The sequence below is a fragment of the Castor canadensis genome, chromosome 19 (assembly GCF_047511655.1).
Source record: "Castor canadensis chromosome 19, mCasCan1.hap1v2, whole genome shotgun sequence".
Taxonomy (NCBI): domain Eukaryota; kingdom Metazoa; phylum Chordata; class Mammalia; order Rodentia; family Castoridae; genus Castor; species Castor canadensis.
This window is the reverse complement of record NC_133404.1, coordinates 9,365,323-9,388,370: the sequence shown is the minus strand read 5'-3', so window position 1 is coordinate 9,388,370 and position 23,048 is coordinate 9,365,323. Positions and strand designations below refer to the sequence as shown.

General features: G+C 40.4%; 1 protein-coding gene across 7 annotated transcripts in view; it reads left to right on the top strand.

Annotated features, from left to right (window-relative positions):
- Mthfs (methenyltetrahydrofolate synthetase) overlaps positions 1–23,048 on the top strand; it is a 275,932-nt gene that overhangs the window by 140,249 nt on the left and 112,635 nt on the right. For 3 of the 7 annotated variants that reach the window (XM_074061485.1, XM_074061487.1, XM_074061488.1), the window contains exon 4: positions 3–13,818. The exons of 3 other annotated variants lie outside the window; for them this stretch is intronic. In XM_074061485.1, the coding sequence (XP_073917586.1) occupies positions 3–176 (174 nt within the window). In that variant the 3' untranslated portion in view covers positions 177–13,818. Of the gene's footprint in view, positions 1–2; positions 13,819–23,048 lie in introns of those variants that run through there. One more of the 7 variants, XM_074061482.1, reaches the window with a different exon arrangement.

Sequence of the window (23,048 nt, the reverse complement as noted above, 5' to 3'; positions counted from 1 at the left end):
AGAGATTCCCTAACTTGCCTTACTTGGGCCACAAATCCTCTTTGGAGACCAAACACAATGGACAGGAGGATGAGGTAGTAGGAGTGGCTACTTTACACTCAGGAGCTTGGAAGAGGCACGGACATGGGGATAGGGAGTATACTTCTCTGCAGAGACAGACAGCTGGGCTGACATGAAGACACATGCACTGTCCACTCCGTGCCTAACCAACCTCTGCTGCAAATGACTGTGGAAGTCACCTCAACTCTTTCTTCTGAAGTCAAAGCCTCAGCAGCAGTGAGGATGTTCTGACCACTGTGCTTCAGGTTTCCCAGTTGTTTCTCAGGAAGAAAGTTTTGTAGTCTCAGAGGCATAAATATGAATGAAGCAAACTGTTGGTTCTGGGAATCTAAAAACAGAGAAGTGAGTCAGTGGCCCCAGACCCTATGGGAGCACTGTAAGCCCTGCATCCTGATAATGAGACACGCAGTCTCACGAATCTGCCGCAGGGTTGATAAACAGGATGCTCCAAGGTTGTTTCGCCCAGATAAGGGGCAAACAGGCCAGCTCATCAGGAGGTGTTATGAGAATCTGTGCGTGAATTCACGACCAATGGAAAGATCCCACCTCACCTGGAGTTAAAGCGTCCATATAAAGCCTTAACTTCCACTGTAGCAGGGAGCTATCAGTTTCTGGGCTCAGCTGTGCTGCTTTAGATGCAGCCTGTTCTATCCCTAATAAATCTACCTGTGTGTGCACTCCTTGTGTCTCATGAGCTTATTCCTAAGCCCAGTGAAGATAAGAACCCTTGGAGCAGCCCCCCAACAAAACTTCATTTGCATATGTCAGGTCTAATATTTGTGTTGTCAGTGTTCTTTTGTGGTCCAAAGAAAGATCTGAATTTGTTTTCAAATTCTGCCATCTGCCAGATTGGTGACCTTGGAAATTCAGTTCTCTCATTTGTAGACTGGAGATAATAATACCTCAGTACCTTCCTAAGGATTGTTGAAAGAAGTAAAAAGAACAATTTATGTAAAACCTAGCACTCTGTAAATAAATATGCAAAGGTTCACGCAGTTGTTCAATAAAGGATTGGTATACTTGTCTTGTTCTATACATACAGGAATCTGAAATTGCTTGTGAAAGTCACACTGAACTGGAATGGGGTTGAGTTGTTAAAGCTCTATATTTTAGTGCATGCATTATTGTGAGCAGGCTAGTAATATCTATTATACCATATATGTATATATGTAGGTTTTTTTCCAGTTAAAAATCCTGGTCAGACACTAGTGGCTCATGCCTGTAATCCTGGCTACTTGGGACGCTGAGATCCGTAGAATTATGGTTTGAGGCCAGCCTGGGCAAATAGTGGGTGACCCTCCATCTCCAAAATAACCGGATGTGGTGAACACATATAAGATTGTTGTTGTATTGAAGGATTGTATTATTTAAAGTATGAAAATATTTGAAATAAGAGGTATTAGCTAGTGTGCGTTAGGACTTAGAAACCAGCTGGATTATGACAGGCTGATATGCTAATAAGCCAAACCTAAGGTGGTGGCTGATATGCAAACAAGCTAATCCTAAGGTGACAGTGTGGATAACAGGAGTGGTGAGGTCACCACCGGGTATATAAACTCAGGCCAGAACCCAAAATCTCACTCTCCTCCTTGCCCATCGGAGACCACGTTGTCAGGAGTCCCCCTGAGACCCTGATGTAGAGGCAGCCGCCGCTTGTGAGCGTGCCCCTTCTTGCCACGACCACTGGGTGTTGCCGTGAACCATGAACTGGACCTGCACTGAAGGCGGCTGTGAGGATCCCCTGGGGTGCAGCTACACCCCCCCTCATTGCTGAGAAGACGTCGCAAGGTAAGCAAGACTTGAGGGAAGGTCTGAGTAACTCCTGGCTGGCTAGGGTAGTAGAGACAGGCGTTAGGATCCATAGGAAAGTACTGTGTGAATTTGTTTGAATAAAAACCCTGTTCTCTGAAATAAGAGTCTCCTGAGTACTGTCTCTCTCTACTCAATTGAACCAATAAGCGCTTGCGACACCAGAGCAAGATGAACTGGAGGTGTGGCTCAAGTTCACAGTGTACAAGTGTTCAAGTGTATAGTAGAGTACTTGATTTGCAAGTGTGAAGCTTTGAGTTCAAACCCCAGTCCCACCAAAACAATTTTTCTCCCCTCCATCCCCACTTCTGATGCCTGCTCCATTCTCTGCTTTTAGTGTTTAACTGATACACAGAATCTGAGCATTAGCTCAGTAGAAGTTCCTGAGAAAAGCTAGAAGAGAAAATGAAAAGCTTCCACTTGCCCAGCCAAAGTCCTCCAGTTTGTGGGAAACACTTGAGCAGCTTGAAGAGTCCCTGGGGGAATCGACTCCTCCCTGTCTGTTCTTGCCTTGGCCACACTCTAAAACATGCCAGGCTTCTCTGTCCTGCTTGTCCCTAGGCTAGCTCCACTCTCTTCTTCTCCTTGGCTTCAGCTCTGACATTCCTGGTTACCCATGTCGGAGGCTCCTGTCTGAGTGACCAACCTTCTTCTGACCTCTCAAAGAGGTCAGAAACTTCTGGCATGAACTCTCAGGCATTTTCTGAGTGACTTTTCTGGTTCTCTTGTTGGAGAGCTGAAGATGACACTGATAACCAACCTAAGAAGGTCCTGCAATTAAGCAGACGGGGCTGCTCTGTGTGAAATCCCACTTGGGGAGCGAAAAGATCGTACCCATGGAGTGTGAATGGGCCAGAGAAGCTCTCAAAGATTCTACAGGAAAGAAAACTCAGGTCAGGGGAGAGGGGAAACACTTAGCTGAGGCCCAGGATCTAGAAGAGCTTCCTTTTGCTCAGGATTCTGGCCATATTGGCTCCTGCAGCAGATACTGTGGGTGTCTTGCTCAGATCTCCTTCCAGGGTTGAGGCACCCACATTCCTGCTGCGGAGCGTGTCGGCTGCTAAAGGATCACAGCTGGCTCCTCCGGAGAACCACTCTTGGTCAATAGGAGCTACTTTGTCTATAGGTTATATGTCTCACAGTTCCCACAGCAAATGATGGTTTATGCAGGAACCCACACAAAAGACTATTTCACCCTGCCTCAAGGGGAAGCAACTGTAGTATATTTCCTGTCCAGAGCTCACCACAGAATCTGGCTGAGGCTAGGCTCTAGCTGAGTCTACATGTTGTCTAGCTCCTCCATTCTGTTTCTCCTGAGAACTGCCCTTGACAGGTCACATGTGCCTGAGTTCCTGTCAGGCTCTGCTTCTAGGGAAAATGACCTAAGACACCTTCCTCCATACTTACTGTCTTTCCTCTGCCAAGATGGCATTTCTATGGGCTGTTCCTTGTCCCAAATCACACTGGGCTTCCACACCAGGGCATCTAGTTACCACCCATTCACCCTTTAGATTCATGGTGGACTTTCTAGACTTCTTTGTCTAAGTCACATTGCCTCTAATAGACCTCCTTAGCTACATAGTATCCCTCCTCCCCCAAATCAATTTTTCCAGGTAGAATATTTTTTCTTTTCTTTTCTTTTTTGTGGTGCTGGGGTTTGAACACAGGGCCTTGTGCTTGCTAGGCAGGAATTCTACCACTTGAGTCATGCCCTCAGCTGTTTTTGCTTTGGTTATTTTAAAAATAGGGTCTCAGCCAGACGCTGGTGGCTCATGCCTGTAAATCCTAACTACTCAGGAGGCAGAGATCAGGAGGATCACAGTTTGAACCCAGCTGGGGCAAAGATCCTATCCTGAAAATACTCAAAAATGACCAGTAGAGTTGCTCAGGTGTTAGGGTGCCTGCCTAGCAAGCATGAGGCCCTGAGTTTGAACCCCAGTACCCAGTAGGGTCTCACTTAATTCCCAGACTGGCCTGGACCACAGTCCTCCTATTTATGCTTTCCAGGTGGCTGGGATGGATACTTTGCCACCACCCCCAGACTTTATTGGCTGAGATGGAGTCTTGCAGACTTTTTGCCCAGACTGGCTTGAACTTCAGTCCTCCCAATCTCTACCTCCCAAATAGGGGCGATCACAGGCATGAGCCATTGCGCTGAGCCCCTGGGGAAATTTGATGGTTATTTGGTGAACAGATGATTTTCCTGTTGGAGTGCAGCTTCCATCAGGACTGGAAACAATCCTTGCTTTTGTTCACCATTGGGTTCCTAGTGCCTCTGTCAGTGCTTGGCACATACAAGGTATCAACAGGTATTTGTTGAAGGAATATTGTGAAGGATTAACAACTAAGAAGAGAGAAGTCAAAGAAGAAGTGAGATTGGAGTGGCTAGCACTTCCAGAGGCTGTGGGGAGGGTGAGTCTGACATGCTTCTCAGCAAGGACTGGAAAAGGGCCCTTTGGAGTTGGCAGCCTGCATGCCACAAGGTCACAGAGTGATGGAGGCTATCACGGAGCTGCAGTGGGCTGAGGGTAGTGCATGGGAAACTGAAAGAGCTGTGAATGACTTCCCAGAATGGTGCAACGAGCCACTCTCAGGACAACGTGTGTTTTCCTGGAGAGATGGGTTTTTCACTCCAAGCATAAATCTCCTTTCCTAGCTGTTCTTTCCCCAGTGCATCCTGAAAGTTTGTGACTTCTGAATTCTTAAGGGGGATGGGTAACAGGCTTTGTGGCCTCCCCAGGGTTGTGTGTGCCTGGAACCTCCATGTTGCCTGGTGTGTCACCTTTCCTAATATTGTGACAGTTCATGGCTGGTGCTAAGAAGCAGCAACCTTGGCCACAAGCACAGGTGGCACTTGGGTATCATGAGCAACCACAGGCCCTGGAGGGCCTGCCCAGGGCCCTATGTATCCAAGCAAGTTGACATGTGTCCTCTCCCACATCTACAAGAGTGCTAATGCCTCTGAGGAGGGCAGGACTGGGGTACAGCTGGTCCCCCAGGACTTTTTCAAGGTGTGGCAATGGAGAAAGCTAAGTAAAAGGTGATGTACATTTGTCACTTACATAGAATTAAATTTGACTTTAAAGGGCAGGACTCATTCCAACTCTAAGATCTTGAAGTGTTCAGATTTGTTTTTGCCTTGAATTGAATTGAATTGAATGCCTTCTGGAATCATAGTCCTACAAGTCATCAGGTTCAGCACCTCCTGCCTATCATGTGACAGAAATCCTACAAACTAGCCTTAATCCTCTGACTCCACATTCCAGCAACAGGGACCTTCCTGCTCTTTTGACAGTTGATGTTACGCTTGGACAACTGATCAACTGATATTTCTGTCAAGCTGTATTTTAAAAAATAGATCTCTTTTCACATCAAAAAAGCCCCTCTCTGTTTTTCTTACATGTCACCTTTTTTGGTCCATCCCATCTTTGGCTTAGCTTTTCTGGTGGTAGGTGGAGGGTGGTAGGAGTGGGAGGGAGAGGAGATGAAGAGATGGAGGTCTGAGAGCTGGAGGCCAAACTCTAAGGCTAATTAGAAGGCTCAAGGCCTATTGTATTCAACTCAGAAAAAGAGAGCCTCTTTCTTTCCTTTTTTGGGGGACAGGAATCCTGTTACACCTGCTGGGGACACTAGGCAGTGGGCCAATTCCTGTAGCATCTGTCCAGAACCTACAAAGCATCAGAAAACTAGCCAAGACAGCATAGCCAAAGAGTAGAATCAAGGCCTCTGATTTCTGTCTCATCACCATCACCATCACCATCATCACCGTGGTAATAGCTGACACTTTTCTCCTGCAACAGCTTACAAAGCATCATTTATGTAAATTACCTTATTTTCTTTACTTTCTTTGCTACTTTAAGTTTCTCTGCTCTCCAGCACCACAAGTGAGCTATAGAGATAAGAGTCTGCAAACTCAGCAAAATGTTGTTAATTTTACATGATTACTATGTATGGAATTTGCAAGGCTGAGAGGTCTGGTCCCCGAAGCATACTCAGCACATGGGCAAATCACGGATTGCAACTATTCAGAGTTGGCCTCCACGTTAAGTTCATCAGAAAGAAAAAACAGACTTTTAATGCAATGTTGGTCCATTATTAAGACATATATGAGAGAATGGTTTTCTGTCTACTGCATTTGATGTATTGGCAATTAACTCATGAGATGGCTGAGAACTACGTGAATATTTAAATTTAATCAGTCTAAGCCATCCCCTACCATGTTTTTGCTGGGAGGAGAGAAGTTAAGGGATGCTAGTCAATCTACACATGCAAATCTTGCTTATATAATGTGTTCCTTGTTTATAATTGTTTATGTTCAATCAGAGAGCCAATCTTTTCTTTTAAAAGAAGCCCCACAGCTGAGCATTCAGCTTTGCCACTAGACCCCCCCGAAAGAAGGAAAAGGCACTTTTCTCTATGTGATTGAGCTTATGAAGGAGTTTATAAAGTCTTTGCAGAGCATACTGGAAGCTGTGTGTTTGTGTGTGTGTGTGTGTGTGTGTGTGTGTGTGTGTATGAGAGAGAGAGAGAGAGAGACAGATGAGTAGCAAATTCAAATGAATATAATTTAGTGACAAGACTGATTTATGTCCACTCCCCTACAATATCAATTGCAATAATCAGATAGAGTTTCTAATTCATAAGAATATTTGGAATAGGAGTTAGGAGAAGATTCTCTATCTCTCTATCTATCATTTACCTATCTCCTCTCCCTCTCTCTATATATATGGTGGCACTGGAGACTGAACCCGAGGCCTCAGCACTTGCTAGGCAGGTGCTCTCTTGAGCCATCCCCCTGGTCTAACAGAGGATTTCTTTTGTCACCACTTTTTCTAGTAGCTGTAACCTGTGAACTTATGGGGTGACGTGAGGAAATTAGACGGGCTTAGCTCATTAGCAATTAGGGCTCTTTATAGATTTTGGGGTATGTCTTTATTGACACCATAGGAACACACAATACAAAGTATTCAGCTCAGTGGAGTAATTCTGACCAAGGTGTCCATATATCCAAACCCCATCATTGAAACCAAATGAAGCAAAACAAGGACATGTAAAAATATGGCTGCTCTATCCCAGCTACGTGGGCGGCATAAATAGGAGAGTGGTCCAGGCCAATCTAGACAAAAATGGGGACACTATTTAAAAAATAACTAAAGCAAAAGGCAGGTTTCAGTGGTAGAGGGGCAGCCAAGAGTGAGGCCCTGAGTTTAAACCCTAGTACCACCTCGCCTGCCCAAAATCAATTGACAGGCAGGCATAGTGGCTCACACCTGTAATCCCAACTACATGGTTTAAGTTCTGCCGGAAAAAATTGCAGATTTGCTATTTTTGCAGCTATTGATAAGCTGGTTCTAAAGTTCATTATAGAAATGTAAAGATCCAAGAATAGTCAAAAAACGAGTGGGGGGAATTCTTACTTCCTAACTTCACAACATACTATAAAGCTGTAATAATCAAAACAATGTGGTATTAACCCAGAAATAAAACAAATAAATCAATGGTGTAGAGTCGAGAGTCTAGACATAAGCCCTCACATTTATGGTCAATTAATTTTTTTTGGCAGTACTGGAGTTTGAATTCAGGACCTTGCTCTTGCTGTGTAAGTGCAATACCATTTGAGCCATGTCCCCAGCCCTTTTGGTTTTAGGGTTTTTTTTTTTAATTCAGATAGGGTCTTGTGCTTTTTACCCAGGCAGGACTTGACTCGTATAGCCGAGATTACAGTTATGAACCACTGCACTCAGCTTTGTCAATTTTTTTTTTTTGGTGTTGGTACTGATGTTGGAACTCAGGGCCTTATACTTGTAGTGAACTCAGTCCTTTTTGCTTTAATTATTTTTCAAATAGGGCCATACGTTTGCCTGGACTATGATCCTCCTATGTAGCTAGCACAACAGATTGAAATGGGGGTTTCAACAACTTTCCACCCTAGCTGGCTGTGAACCTTGATCCTCCTCCTGATCTCTGGCTCCCAAGTAGCCAGGATTATAGGTGTGAGCATTGTGCCTGGACATCAACTGACTTTTCCCCCAGAGGCAAAATTGACATGGTTTTAATTTGCTTCTTATGTAGTATTTATGCTGGGTATTATTGTTTTAGACTTAACAAAAGAACAGCCTGGATAAGAGTTGAGTCAGAATAAAGTAAGCAGTTTGATGACTAGCATAGTGTTTGGTTGCTTCTTAATATATCTGTCATAAAAATGTAAAATTATTGATTTGAGTTTGTTCTCAGACCAGTAAAAGTAATGGTTTTTTTTCTTCAAATTTTCTTATTAGTATACTTATATTTATACTGGGGGTATATTGTGATATTTACAAAAGTGTTTACAATATATCTTAGTTAGATTCACCCCTCCATCTTTCTCCTTTGTCCCTTCTTCTTAGAACAGTTTCAACAGGTCTCACTGTTCCATTTTCATACAAGAATACATAGTACCTCCACCCTATTCACCCTCCTTCACCCTTTTCTTATGCCCTCCCCACTCCCACTGGTACCCACCTCCAGACAGGACCTTCCTGTCCTTCATTTTTGAAAAATGACACTTTTGTTTGTTTATGATGGTTATACAGGGAGTTGCATTATAACATTAATTTTTGCACATTCTCTTTTGCATGTGGACACTCAGTTTGCCCAGCACATTTTGTCAAAAAGATTATTCATTCCACATTTAATTGTCTTAGCATTCTTGTCAAAAATAAGTTAATGTTGGGGTATAACATATATATGTATGAGTGTCCATATGCAAAAGAGAATGTGCAAAAATTAACTTGAAATGAATCAAAACCAAGGTGCAAGAGCAAAAATGACAAAACCCTTAGAAGGAGACACAGGAATAAATGTTTATAACCTCAGGTGAGGAAATGGTTTCTTAGATACAAAATCAAAAGCAAACTTGACAAAAGAAAAAACAGGTATAATGAGCTGTATCAAAATTAATTTTTTGTGTTTTTCAGAGGATAGCATCAAGAAAGTGAAAAGACACTGAGATAAATAAAATATTTGTAAGCTGTGTATCTGATAAGGGACTATATTCAGAGCTCTTACAACTCAGTTGTAAATAGACAAATAACCTGATTAACATGGGCAAAGGATCTGAATAGATATTTCTCCAAATAAGGCAGACAAGTGACCAACAGGCACCTGAAAAGGTGCTCAGCTCACTAGTCACGAGGGAAATGTAACTCAAACCACAATGAGGTGCCACTTCATAGTCACCACTGCGGCCAAAATAAACAGGACAATGACAAGTACTCATGAGGACTGACAGACATTGGAGCTCTCATACATGGTTGTTATACATCGTAGTGTATGATGCTGTAGCAATTTTGCAAAAACAATTTTCATTTCTTCAAAGTGTTAAACATGGAATTACCACATGACCTAGAAAATAGGAGATAATGAGAGTCCATGTCCACTCAAAAAGTCACATAAACACACCTAGCCAAATATGTAGCTGTAAATAGCCCACATTTAGACACAATTCAATACCCATCAACAGATACATGGTTAAACAAAATGAGGTCAACCCAGACCTCATTTTGGAATATTATTCACTTGTACAGGACTGAAGTACTGGTCCATGTGCAGTGTGGATGGACCTTAGTGAAAGAAGCCAGCACCGAGGGCCATACGTTGTACGTTCTGTTTATATGAGAAGTTCGGAGCAGGTACATCTGCAGAAGCTGCTTAGGGCTGGGTGGTTATTGGGAAAATGAGGGAAGGATGGGTAGGGCATTTCTCTTCAGTCATAAGAATGTTCTAAGCTTCCCATGGTGATGGTTGTCCATCTCTGTAAATAAACTGAAAATTTGAATTGTATAATTTAAATTAATTGTGGTGTATGAAATACATCTCAATAAAGCTGTCTTAAAAAGTAAAAGGTAAAGTCTCCTTGCATTTCCCTCCCCATGTCATCTGTCCTCTAAGAACACTGTGAATGGTATCAAGTTTATGTAAATTTAGATAATTCTTTCTTTGTGTGTGGCAGTACTGGGGTTTGAACTCAGGCCTTGCTCTTACTAATCAAGACCTCTACCACCTGAGCCATGTCCCAGTCCTTTTTGCTTTCAAGTTACTTTTCAGATGCCAAAGCTGACCTGCACCATGACCCTGCTTTTTATGCTTCCCACATAGCTGAGATGACAGGTGTGTGTCATTGTGCCCAGCTTGTTACTGGTTGAGATAGGGTCTTGGCTAGCTTTTGGCTAGCTCTGGGGAGGCACAAGAAAAGAATGTACTGAAGAACAGGTGTAAATTTGGGGCTGTGTCTTCTAACTGGTCGGAATTGACATTTTAGAAGTTTGATCTGGAGTGGTCCTAATTCTTACATCTGGGCAGTTTGGCTTCTCAGGGGTAGCTTTGTGTCAGAGGCAGTCCACTGGAGGTGCGAACAGCCATAGGAAAGGGAAATGGGTAAATGCTGGCAAAACCAGTCACAGGTGGGGCCTCCATTGTCTAAGGTGCACTAGCTCCAAGCAAAAGCAGAAGTGTGGGACGTGTGACGGGAGGCCACCTGGTGGAGGGCCGTAGAGGCAGAATGCGCCAACATCCAAACATAGTGAAAGGCATTCATGTATTTTTTGCTTAGTAATTAGCAGTAGCATAGTGTGTAATGAATGATCCTCAGCCTTCTTGAGAAGACTAAGGGTGATTTCATGGTAGGAATCAGTAAGGAATATCCACCTGTGATAACATGATTTGATGACTGCACACCAATCAAGAAGGATTAAGAATTTCTTGCCTTCTTTAAATTGTCTCATCAACTCAAAGATTTTTTTATTAATAGGCTTTTATCATACTTTCTCTAATATGCAGAATGCCAGATTAGGGGAGGTCTGAGAGGCAGAAGATTAGAGAAGCCATAGGGGAGAATGTGTCATGGATGTCGTTCCTCAATGGTTGAAAGATGTCCACAGAGAAGAAAGGCCAGGAATCTGGAATCTAGTAGGCTGATGTTACATGGCCTGTCTTGGCAGAAGAAGAGCAAGCCATTCCTGGATGCTGTTTGGTACTGACCCAGCTGGTTTGGTTGCTGTTTGGGGCAATACACCAAATCAAGGGAGAGCGACTTTTGGGTCATGAATCCACCTGCGGGCACAGAGAATAGCCTGGATTCAGAAGCTTCTTTGGACTTGGAAAACCATTCAGCCACAAGTCAATGGGAACCTCAGTTTTTGTTCCCATTACTGCAAATGGAAGTGTAACTGGAGTGATTTGGCAGATGGCGAGCGTGAAGCCTGAGCACTATGTCCCTCCATGTGGCCCAGATGAGATGTTAGGAGCTGGCTGGCCTCACTCATCAGCTGGCCAGCTCAGCCTAGAAACTGAATGCAAAAGTACAAAAGTGTTTCAGAACCTAGGACAAAGAGAATGATAAATAGACTCATTTCATTTTTTACCTTTTTTACCAATTTTTTTTTCACCTTTTCATCTGTCAAATTATTTCTTGGAGAATGAATATTTTATTAAGAAATCACTATTTTGGAAATGTCAGAAAATGGAATTGGCAAAGAGCTCCTGTCTTTCATAGGCAATCTACCTCAGCATGTAGTGTGTGAGTGTTTGGGAGTGGCACCCGTGTCCCACTGTCTTTGCAATGTTTTCTCCTAGTCCTCTCCAGGAACCCAGTATGATGCTTTATGCAATGTCAGAAGTAGGAACGCTCTGGAATTCCTGTGCCATCAGCCTCCAGCTGACTGACCTTGGGCAGTTCACTCATCCATAGCTATAGCTGCATATGGCAACATTACAAGATATGGTAGATCTTTATTTCTGTCAAGTGTTGCCAAGGCTGGGACTAAGGTGATCCTATGATTACAAGACTCTGAGAATGAATGCATCATTTAACTTTGTACCCTACTCCCCTTATTTGCCCCACCCCAACAGAGAAGGAGTGAATGTCCCTCAGGAGATCATGGAAGAGTGGGGCAGATAGCTTCATATATCTGCAATCAAGCCAAGGCAGGCAGCCATGAAGTCTCTAGAAGTAATTCAGGTCTTGTGTTGCCTGGGTTCAGTGATAGGGGGCATCATTTCTTGCTATGGGAATCCTAGAAGACTTCGTGGAGTAGGTTTAATCTGATGGAGCCCCAGAGAATGAAGCAGCTGAATGATTTAAGTGGTGGCAAAACCATGGGAACAAGAGTACGTTCAAGATTAGCTTTGCCATCAACTAGACATATGACCTCAAACGCATCACTTGGCAAATAAGAGATCCAAGTTCCTGATGATCTTAAAGCACCCTCGTGGTTGCTTCTGTAAATAGCACAGAGACATCAGAAAACCCAGAGCTTCTGCAGACCATGCAGAGACTGTTAATGTCACTCCTGAAGGTTCCTGTGGGCCAGTGGCCACCACAGGAAGATGCTGACCAGATTAATGGAAATTGATTCGAGTGGGTGGTGTGTGTTTGGAGACTGATTTTAGAGGTGGTTACTTTATTAATGGTATTTTTTTTCTTTTTCTAATTGTTGCACTGGGTAGGGGTACATTGTGGCATTTATAAAAGTTCTTACAATATATGAAACGTATTGTACTTGAATTCACCCCCTCCATCATTCTCCTTTTGCCCCTCCCCCCCTTTCCTGGCATAGTTTCAGCAGGTCTCAGTTTTTCATTTATATACATGTGTGCACAGTATTTGCCCTATATTTACCTTCCTACCCTTTTCCCCACCTTCTCCCCCTCCCACTGGTACCAACCCCCCCAGGCAGAACCTGTTCTGCCCTCCTGTTCTCCAATTTTGTATAATAAAAGAAGAAGAAGACAAAAAATGATATTTTTGATTGTGTAAGATAGCTAGCCTGGGCGTTTCCTTGTGGCACTTCCATGTTTATAAGTGTTATTGCCTGATTTGGTTCATCTCCTACCTTCGACTTCCTACCTTAGTTCCTTTCTTATGGTGATTTAAACTGGCTTAAAAATTCTATATTCATTTTTGTATAGAGAGTACATCCACCACATTCACCTTCTTAACTTCCTTCTTTTACCCTGCCTCTCTCGTATGTGACCTTCCTGAGTGTGACCTGCTCTTCATAATATTCCTGTATTTGTATTGGGTCATATTAGTGGTATTTTCTTTTTACAAAGATTTTTGACTTCTTTATAACTATGCAACAGATATGTTAGCTTCTGGGATAATGACGCATTAGTCTATGCATATGAAATTTTAAAAAGAGATAGAATCATATTAGCATGGATCTAAAACTTTCCTCCCCATTACTTCATAATATATCCTGGACAGCTTTCCAGATCAACATACATAGATCTACTGAATTTATTTATTTAAGTTCAAAACATTTATTTTTTGTTAGAGAAACAAAAACAAATCCAAGCAGATAATGAAATGAATATGTTTTTAAAGGCATCCATCCCAGCTTCTCTGTCCTTGAATGCAGCATATAGTTCAAGGTTATAGGGTCTGTCAGTACTTCTCATGGCTGCTATGCTATTAAGTCTCCATGTTCTCTAGTTTAACTCCTAGCTGATCAGAAAAGTCACCTTCTACATTATCAAACTCCCAGGCACGCACATCTTCACACAAACCGGCCCAGTCTTGAGCAGGAAACATCTCGAACCCATTATCCTCTTGGAGACCTGAGTCTATTAGCTGCTTTTCTCTGACATCCCAGCCTCTACGCCCAAGACCTCCCAGAGCCGTCTAAGATCAAGACTGTACTGTGTTTCCATTGTATGGGAGTGACATACTTCCTTGTTCAGTGTCTTGTTGATGGTCATTTTTGTTGTTTTCATAGAAATAATTCTATAATCATATGTGTACATACACCATTAAAATATAGGGACCAATATATTTGTAGAGTGGATTCTTAAGAGTGGAACCAAGGAAATTACATCTCTATCATCTGAATTTATCTGATTAATCCTAACAAGTTTACACTGAGTGCCTGAAGATGAGCTAGAAGATGAAGTCAAGTGGGGGAGACTGGGAGCGGGGAGGGAGGCCTGGATAAAGGAGGTGGAAGGGACATATCTACCTCAGGCTGTCACTGGGGGAGGGGGCTTCAGACCTCATGTCCTGAAAGTGACAGAACAGAAGTAATGAATTCGAACTGGGGAAAAAGAGATGAAGTTAGAACCTTTTTCACAGAACACTGCAGAACTAATCTCCATGGAGGCACAGTTTTATTCAGTTTGATTAAGATAAATAGTTTCCTAGATGGTAATTTTAAAGTTTGTACTGTCCCTTGTTCACCAGTTTTCACTGTCAGTATTGCATCCTATTGCAGTGAGAAACCAGGGGCAGCCAGGGAGAAATTCCAGAAGTCCCTAGCATCACAGTAAGCTACCGTTTATGAAGATGACAGTGCAAATGTTCTACTCAACGCTACCATTATGGGAACTTTTTTTTTTTTTGAAACACAGTTTATTACTATGCAGGGCAGGCTGGCCTCAAAATTGCCTCAGTCTCAATGCCTCAGTCTCCCAAGTGATGGGAAACAGCCTTCTTAATATGGGATCATCCTTGGATTCCTGAAATAATCATGCTTAGTCAGGATGGAGTTTTGTTGTTGGTATTGAATTAAATCTGCTAATATTTTTAGAAACAAATTTTATTGTACATATTTAAGGCAGCCGTTATGGGATGTATGTAGATAGTAAAAAGGTTCTGCAGTGAAGCAAATTAACATACTCATCATTTCATGGAGTTTTCTTTTTTTTGAAAAGAGCAGCAAAAATTTGTTACATTAGTTCTCTCATTGTACCTTAAAGCTCTAAACTTGCTCATTTTTGCATTGATATTGTTAAGTGAGATTGGATTGTCTTTTTCTCTTCTTGCCAGTTTTTGGTATAAAATATTTTTACATTTTTGTCCTTTATACTCTAGAATACTATCATTGTGAATAGCATGATCTTTAAAACTTTGATTAGAACTTTCCTGTGAAACCACTTGTACTTGGTGATTGTTTTTTGAGTCAGGGGAGTGCACATTGATTACTTTATTTCTTTAGGAAAGGGTCCTGTTTGGACTTGGTGTGAGTGTGTAGTGCTGGGAGTGAAACCAAGTCTTGCATATGCTAGGCAAGTGTGCTACTGAGGCAGGTTAGAATTAGGAAAATTTCGAGACTCTTATAGAAAATATGACATATGACTTAATATTGTATTTCAGGTTGGACATTCCTATCTTTCTCTGAGCCTTCTTTTCAATGGCAAATGTGTGTAGGTTATGCACACCCTAGCTCAGAGACAACTCAATCCACCCTCACCTGACCCAGGACCTCCTATGCCCCTTCCTACTCATTGATTATTGGTTGGGAATCACCAGGTTCTTCCCCTCCCATAAGTTAGCATAGTTTTAAAAGCACCTGGAAAAGAAAAAGACTCTCTCTCTGCTCCCACCTTTCACCTAGTCCCATCATGCCCCCTTTTGTATTTCCCTTCCCTAACTTGTAATAAACTCCATTTACACCCATGTGTCCTGCCATGGATTCTTCTACATGGGACACAAAGAATTTGGAAATCTTCTGACCAGAGACTACACCATTGCCATTAGCACTACCACTGAACTGCACCCCCAGTTCCTGGACTTTATTTACTATGGTTAGTTTTGATACATTATATTTCCCCAGGAAATTAATAATTTTACCTTTTAAAATTATTTGTATAGAGTAGTGTCTCATTATTTAAATATCTCTGCTGTCATTGTAAATATTTCCTCTTTGACACTTCTTATGCATTGTTTCCCTCCTCCCTTTTAACTGCTAAATTTAGAAAATTGTTAGTTCTATAGTTTTTCTGTTTGTTAATTAATTAGTTTCTGCTTTTATTCTTTTATAAGTTCTTTATGTCTTCATTTGATTTATTTTGTTTTTATAATTGGTTGAGTTGGTTGTTAAATAATTTATATTCAGGGGCTGGCAAAGTGACTCAAGTGGTAGAGCCCCTGCCTAGGAAGTGTGAGACCCTGAGTTCAAACCCCCAGTACCACAAAAAAAAACCAGAATGAAATTATTTTAATTTTTATCCTTATTGATATGGTTATTTATATAGATTTTTCCTATGAGCACTACTCTACTTGTATTTTTAGATGTACTTTTATTAGCAATGTTTTCTAGAAAGTTTGTGATTTTGTTTTACATATCCCCTTGACTCAGGAGTTATTCAATTAAGAGTTTAAATTTTTTTCCAAGTGAAATGGCATACATTAAAATTTTTGTTAGTAATTGCTGTGGTTGGAATGAGTGTGCCCCAAAGACCCATGTGTTAAAGGTTTGGTCCTCAGGGAAGCACAAGAGAGTGGTGTGAGTTTTGAGGAGGTGGGGCCTTGTGAGAAGTCCTTAAGTCACTGGGGCGTGACTGAAGGGCATTGTGGGATCACAATCTCTCTCTCTCTCTCTCTTTCTGGCTCAGGAGGAGGGTGGTTTGCACTGCCACACACTTCCTCTGGGATGTGCTGCCTTGCCATAAGCCCAAGACAAAGGGCCACTTAATCATGGGCTAAAACCTCCAAAACCATGAGCAAAACAAAACCATTTCTCTTGTAAGCTAATTGCCTCAGGTATTTTCTTATAGTGACAGAAAGCTGACTAATACATAAATTTATAGTTTCATTGTATTCTAATCAGAATATTCTCAATGATTTCTATTTTTGGAGCTAATGTAGACTTTCTTATGGCTTAAAACATGGTCTATATTCATAATTGATCTATATGCATTTGAAAAGAAAATATTCAGTGTTGTGAGTACAGCTTTGATTTATAGCTGTAAGATTCATGTTTTGATTGCTAATTTAGGTTTCCCATATTTTTGCTAAATATTTTCCCTTTACTTTGTCTAGGTCTGAGGAGGCCTTTAAAATTCTTTTATTTTTAGGATGGGCTTGTCTATTTTTCCTTTTGTCTTTGTAGTTCTGCTTCATGAAAGTCTGCTATATTGTTCTGGGCATAGAGATTAATTTAATAACAGTAGTAAATCCATTGAGATTTATGGCTTTTAGCATTGTAAAGTACCCTTCATTGTCCAGTTTAATGCTTTTAGTCTCAATTATACAATATTTGACACCAAAATTGGTCTTTATTCTTTGTCTTTTTAAATTGTTTACCTTTTATTTTCACTTTTCTGATTAGGTTTTTGTGGGTTTCTTGAGAAAAGAGTTGTATTTATTTTGTTACCCAATCTAAAATAAATTTTTCCGGTGGGTACATTTAGTCTATTTATACCTATTGCTATTAGTGATAGGTTGATTTCAGTCATCAGATTGTTTTATGTTACATTTACTATAAACACATAAAGTTCTTTACTCTTAGGTGTCAAAACCTAACACAGAATAGCATAAGCAAAAATGCAGGACTTTTTGGAAGGTCACTGGCATAGCTCATGGGGTATAAGGTATAAGTGGAAACCAGGCACAGACTGAAGGCATTGGTAGATAGATGAGCAGAAGCTTGGGGTGGGCAAGCAGAGATGGAGGTGGTGCAATGTGGACACAGCACTTGGACTGACCTTGGTGGGTGGGTTCTGCTAGCTGGACAACTCCCAGGGAGATTTAAAACTGGTCGAAATGCCTAGTAAATTTTAAGAAATCTGGCTCACATGCAATTAAAAATGTTTAAATAATCTCTTAACACAGTAAGTGTCCTTCCCCTTTCTGGTTGTCCCCCCAAACAGTCCCACCTTTGCATGTGTGCCTCTTCTTTGTGGAATCAGTTCCTATCCATAAACTAAACACAAGAAATAGCATATCCTAGGCCCTGTGACAGCAGCCAATGAAACAAACAAAATGAAACAAATGGGGAGAATTCCAAGATGGCGGCTAGAGGTAGGAAGCAGAAAGCGACCCTCCTATAGTGAAATCTTGGAGAGACGCTGGAGACACACTTTGCAGGCATAATCACCGAGAAAAGGCATAACTTTGACCCCTCCACATCTCCAGCCAGTGCAGAGAATCTCCACTTCACGTTAAACGGGAGAACCGAGGAGGGCCCCCGGGGCCGCCAGTGGCCGGCGCCCATACGGCTTGGGAAGACGCGGACCAGAACAACCGAATTACACCTGCAAGCCAAAAAACTTACTGAAACTGTATTGCATTTGAACTGGGGACACTTGGTGGGGCTTTTTTTTTTTTTTCTTCTGTGTGTGTGTGAGTGTAGTTTTGTTCTACTTTATGCATCCCCTTTGATGAGACAACTACAGAACAACATCTGAGGCACCAACTCCAGGACTGGAGATTGAGACGGACATCCAAATTATTAAGACTGAAATTGCATTGTATATAAACTTGGAAGTTTTTTGGTTTTTTTTTTTTTAATTTTCTATTTTCCATTTTATTTTAATTCATTTTTATATATAGATATTACTTTCATATACTTATTTTTTATTTTTTTATCTTTGATTTTCAATCCTCTCTCTGTCTCTCTATTGTCTGTTCAGCTTACTGTCGATTAGTACACTAACACTCCGTGTTTATACCTTTGAAATTCTCTTGTCTGATACCTTGTTCTGCTTTCTCCCTCTTGTCTGTATATTTGTTTTCCCCTTTTCTTTAACTTCTTGCTTTCCATCTCAGCTCACTCTTCCATTCTCAATATTACCATTGTTATTATTACAAGCTAGAAAATACTTAATTACACACAGTACAGGGACAGTAACAACACCAAGGACAATGACAGGAAGACAGAAAAAACGAGGAAACCAGTTTCCCCACAGCAAAAAATTAGTACAGGAACCAGAGGGGAATGAAGAGAACAGAAACTCAGATCCAGACTCCAACAAAATGAAGATAAACTATGCAAAAGGACCCAATGAAGCCCACAAGAATAATTTAAAAGAAGATATACTACAAGTACTCAATGAGAATTTTATAGAGATGATACTGGATAGGGTCAACAAAAATGTACAGGAGACACTCAAGAAATTCCAAGACAATAAAAATAGAGAATTTGAAAAAGCAAAAGAAGAAATAAAGGAAACCATAGAAGCACTGTATAAACACCAAAGTGAAAGAGAGAGCACAATGAATAAATGGATAAATGAACTCAGGACAAAAATAGACAACAATAAAGAAGAAAACAGCCAGGATATGGAAAACCTCAGAAAAAAGAATGAAACAGAACTGCAAAACAAAACGGAAGGCCAATCCAGCAGAATAGAACAAACAGAAGACAGAATCTCAGAACTTGAAGATGAAATGGTAATTAAAGGAAAAACTGAAGAACTATTAATTAAACAACTCAAGACCTGTGAAAAGAAAATGCAAGAACTCACTGACTCCATCAAAAGACCAAACTTGAGAATCATGGGCATCGAAGAAGGAGAAGAGGTGCAAGCGAAGGGAATGCGTAATATAGTCAACAAAATAATAACGGAAAATTTCCCAAATCTAGAGAAAGATATTCCCATACAAATGCAAGAGGCCTCCAGGACACCAAACAGACCAGATCAAAATAGAACTACTCCACGACATATCATCATTAAAACAACAAGTTCAGAAACTAAGGAAAGAATATTGAAGGCTGTAAGAGAGAAAAAACAAGTAACATACAAAGGTAAACCCATCAAAATCACAGCAGACTTCTCAACAGAAACATTAAAAGCAAGAAGAGCGTGGGGTGAGATCTTCCGGGCACTGAATGAAAATAACTTCAACCCCAGGATACTCTACCCAGCAAAGCTATCATTCAAAATAGATGGAGCAATAAAAGTCTTCCATGATAAGCAGAAACTAAAACAATATGTGACCACAAAGCCACCATTACAAAAGATTCTGCAAGGGATCCTGCACACAGAAAGTGACACCCAACTTAACCATGAAAAGACAGGCAGCACCAAACCACAGGATAAGAAAAAGCAAGACAGTAGAGAGTAACATCAAGTTAGGTACACACAATCAAACCTTCAAACAACTAAGATAACTAAATGGCAGGAATCACCACATACCTATCAGTACTAACATTTAATGTTAATGGACTTAATTCACCCATCAAAAGACACCGTTTGACAAAATGGATTAAAAAAGAAGATCCAACAATTTGTTGCTTACAGGAGACTCATCTCACCGACAGAAATAAGCATATGCTTAGGATGAAAGGCTGGAAGAAGATTTACCAAGCCAATGGCCCCCGAAAACAAGCAGGAGTAGCAATACTTATCTCTGACAAAGTAGACTTCAAACCTACATTGATCAAACGAGATAAAGAAGGACATTCCATACTAATAAAAGGGGAAATAGACCAAAAGGAAATAATAATCATCAATCTGTATGCATCCAATGTCAACGCACCCAATTTCATCAAACATACCCTGAAAGACCTAAAAGCATGTATAAACGCCAACACAGTGGTTGTGGGAGACTTTAACACTCCATTATCATCAATAGATAGGTCATCCAAACAAAAACTCAATAAAGAAATCCAAGATCTAAAATATGCAATAGATCAAGTGGACCTAGTAGATGTCTACAGAACATGTCATCCAACCTTTACACAATATACATTCTTCTCAGCAGCCCATGGAACCTTCTCCAAAATAGATCATATCTTAGGGCACAAAACAAGCCTCAGCAAATATAAGAAAATAGAAATAATACCATGCATACTATCTGACCACAATGCAGTAAAAGTAGAACTCAACAACAAAAGTAAAGACAAAAAACATGCAAAGAGCTGGAAACTAAATAACTCATTACTTAATGAAGAATGGATCATCGATGCAATAAAAGAGGAAATTAAAAAGTTCCTAGAAGTCAATGAAAATGAAAACACAACCTACCGGAACCTATGGGACACAGCTAAGGCAGTCTTGAGAGGAAAGTTTATAGCCATGAGTGCATATATTAAAAAGATTGAAAGATCCTAAATCAATGACCTAATGATACATCTCAAACTCCTAGAAAAACAAGAACAAGCAAATCCCAAAACAAATAGAAGGAGAGAAATAATAAAAATAAGAGCTGAAATCAACGAAATAGAAACCAAAAAAACCATACAAAGAATTAATGAAACAAAAAGTTGGTTCTTTGAAAAAATAAACAAGATCGATAGACCCCTGGCAAACCTGACTAAAATGAGGAGAGAAAAAACCCAAATTAGTAGAATCAGGAATGCAAAAGGGGAGATAACAACAAACACCATGGAAGTCCAGGAAATCATCAGAGACTACTTTGAGAACCTATATTCAAATAAATTTGAAAATCTAAAAGAAATGGACAGATTTCTAGATACATATGATCATCCAAAACTGAACCAAGAGGAAATTAATCACCTGAATAGACCTATAACACAAAATGAAATTGAAGCAGCAATCAAGAATCTCCCCAAAAAGGAAAGTCCAGGACCTGATGGATTCTCTGCTGAATTCTATCAGACCTTTAAAGAAGAACTGATACCAACCCTTCTTAAACTGTTCCATGAAATAGAAAGGGAAGGAAAACTGCCATACACATTTTATGAAGCCAGTATTACACTTATCCCAAAACCAGGCAAAGACACCTCCAAAAAGGAGAACTATAGGCCAATCTCCTTAATGAACATTGATGCAAAAATCCTCAACAAAATAATGGCAAATCGAATTCAGCAACACATCAAAAAGATTATTCACCACGACCAGGTAGGCTTCATCCCAGGGATGCAGGGGTGGTTGAACATACGAAAATCAATAAACGTAATAAACCACATTAACAGAAGCAAAGACAAAAACCACTTGATCATCTCAATAGATGCAGAAAAAGCCTTTGATAAGATCCAACATCATTTCATGATAAAAGCTCTAAGAAAACTAGGAATAGAAGGAAAGTTCCTCAACATTATAAAAGCTATATATGACAAACCTACAGCCAGCATTATACTTAACGGAGAAAAATTAAAACCATTCCCTCTAAAATCAGGAACCAGACAAGGATGCCCACTATCTCCACTCCTATTCAACATAGTACTGTAATTCCTAGCCAGAGCAATTAGGCAAGAAGAAGGGATAAAAGGAATACAAATAGGTAAAGAAACCGTCAAAATATCCCTATTTGCAGACGACATGATCCTATACCTTAAAGACCCAAAAAACTCTACTCAGAAGCTTCTAGTCATCATCAATAGCTATAGCAAGGTAGCAGGATATAAAATCAACATAGAAAAATCATTAGCATTTCTATACACTAACAATGAGCAAACGGAAAAAGAATGTATGAAAACAATTCCATTTACAATAGCCTCCAAAAAAATCAAATACCTAGGTGTAAACCTAACAAAAGATGTGAAAGACCTCTACAAGGAAAACTATACACTTCTGAAGAAAGAGATTGAGGAAGACTATAGAAAGTGGAGAGATCTCCCATGCTCATGGATTGGTAGAATCAACATAGTAAAAATGTCGATACTCCCAAAAGTAATCTACATGTTTAATGCAATTCCCATCAAAATTCCAATGACATTCATTAAAGAGATTGAAAAATCTACTGTTAAATTTATATGGAAACACAAGAGGCCACGAATAGCCAAGGCAATACTCAGTCAAAAGAACAATGCAGGAGGTATCACAATACCTGACTTCAAACTATATTACAAAGCAATAACAATAAAAACAGCATGGTACTGGCACAAAAACAGACATGAAGACCAGTGGAACAGAATAGAGGATCCAGATATGAAGCCACACAACTATGAGCAACTTATCTTTGACAAAGGAGCTAAAAATATACGATGGAGAAATAGCAGCCTCTTCAACAAAAACTGCTGGGAAAACTGGTTAGCAGTCTGCAAAAAACTGAAACTAGATCCATGTATATCACCCTATACCAAGATTAACTCAAAATGGATCAAGGATCTTAATATCAGACCCCAAACTCTTAAGTTGATACAAGAAAGAGTCGGAAATACTCTGGAGTTAGTAGGTATAGGTAAGAACTTTCTCAATGAAACCCCAGCAGCACAGCAACTAAGAGATAGCATAGATAAATGGGACCTCATAAAACTAAAAAGCTTCTGTACATCAAAAGAAATGGTCTCTAAACTGAAGAGAACACCCACAGAGTGGGAGAAAATATTTGCCAATTATACATCAGACAAAGGACTGATAACCAGAATATACAGGGAACTTAAAAAACTAAATTCTCCCAAAACTAATGAACCAATAAAGAAATGGGCAAGTGAACTAAACAGAACTTTTTCAAAAGAAGAAATTCAAATGGCCAGAAAACACATGAAAAAATGCTCACCATCTCTAGCAATAAA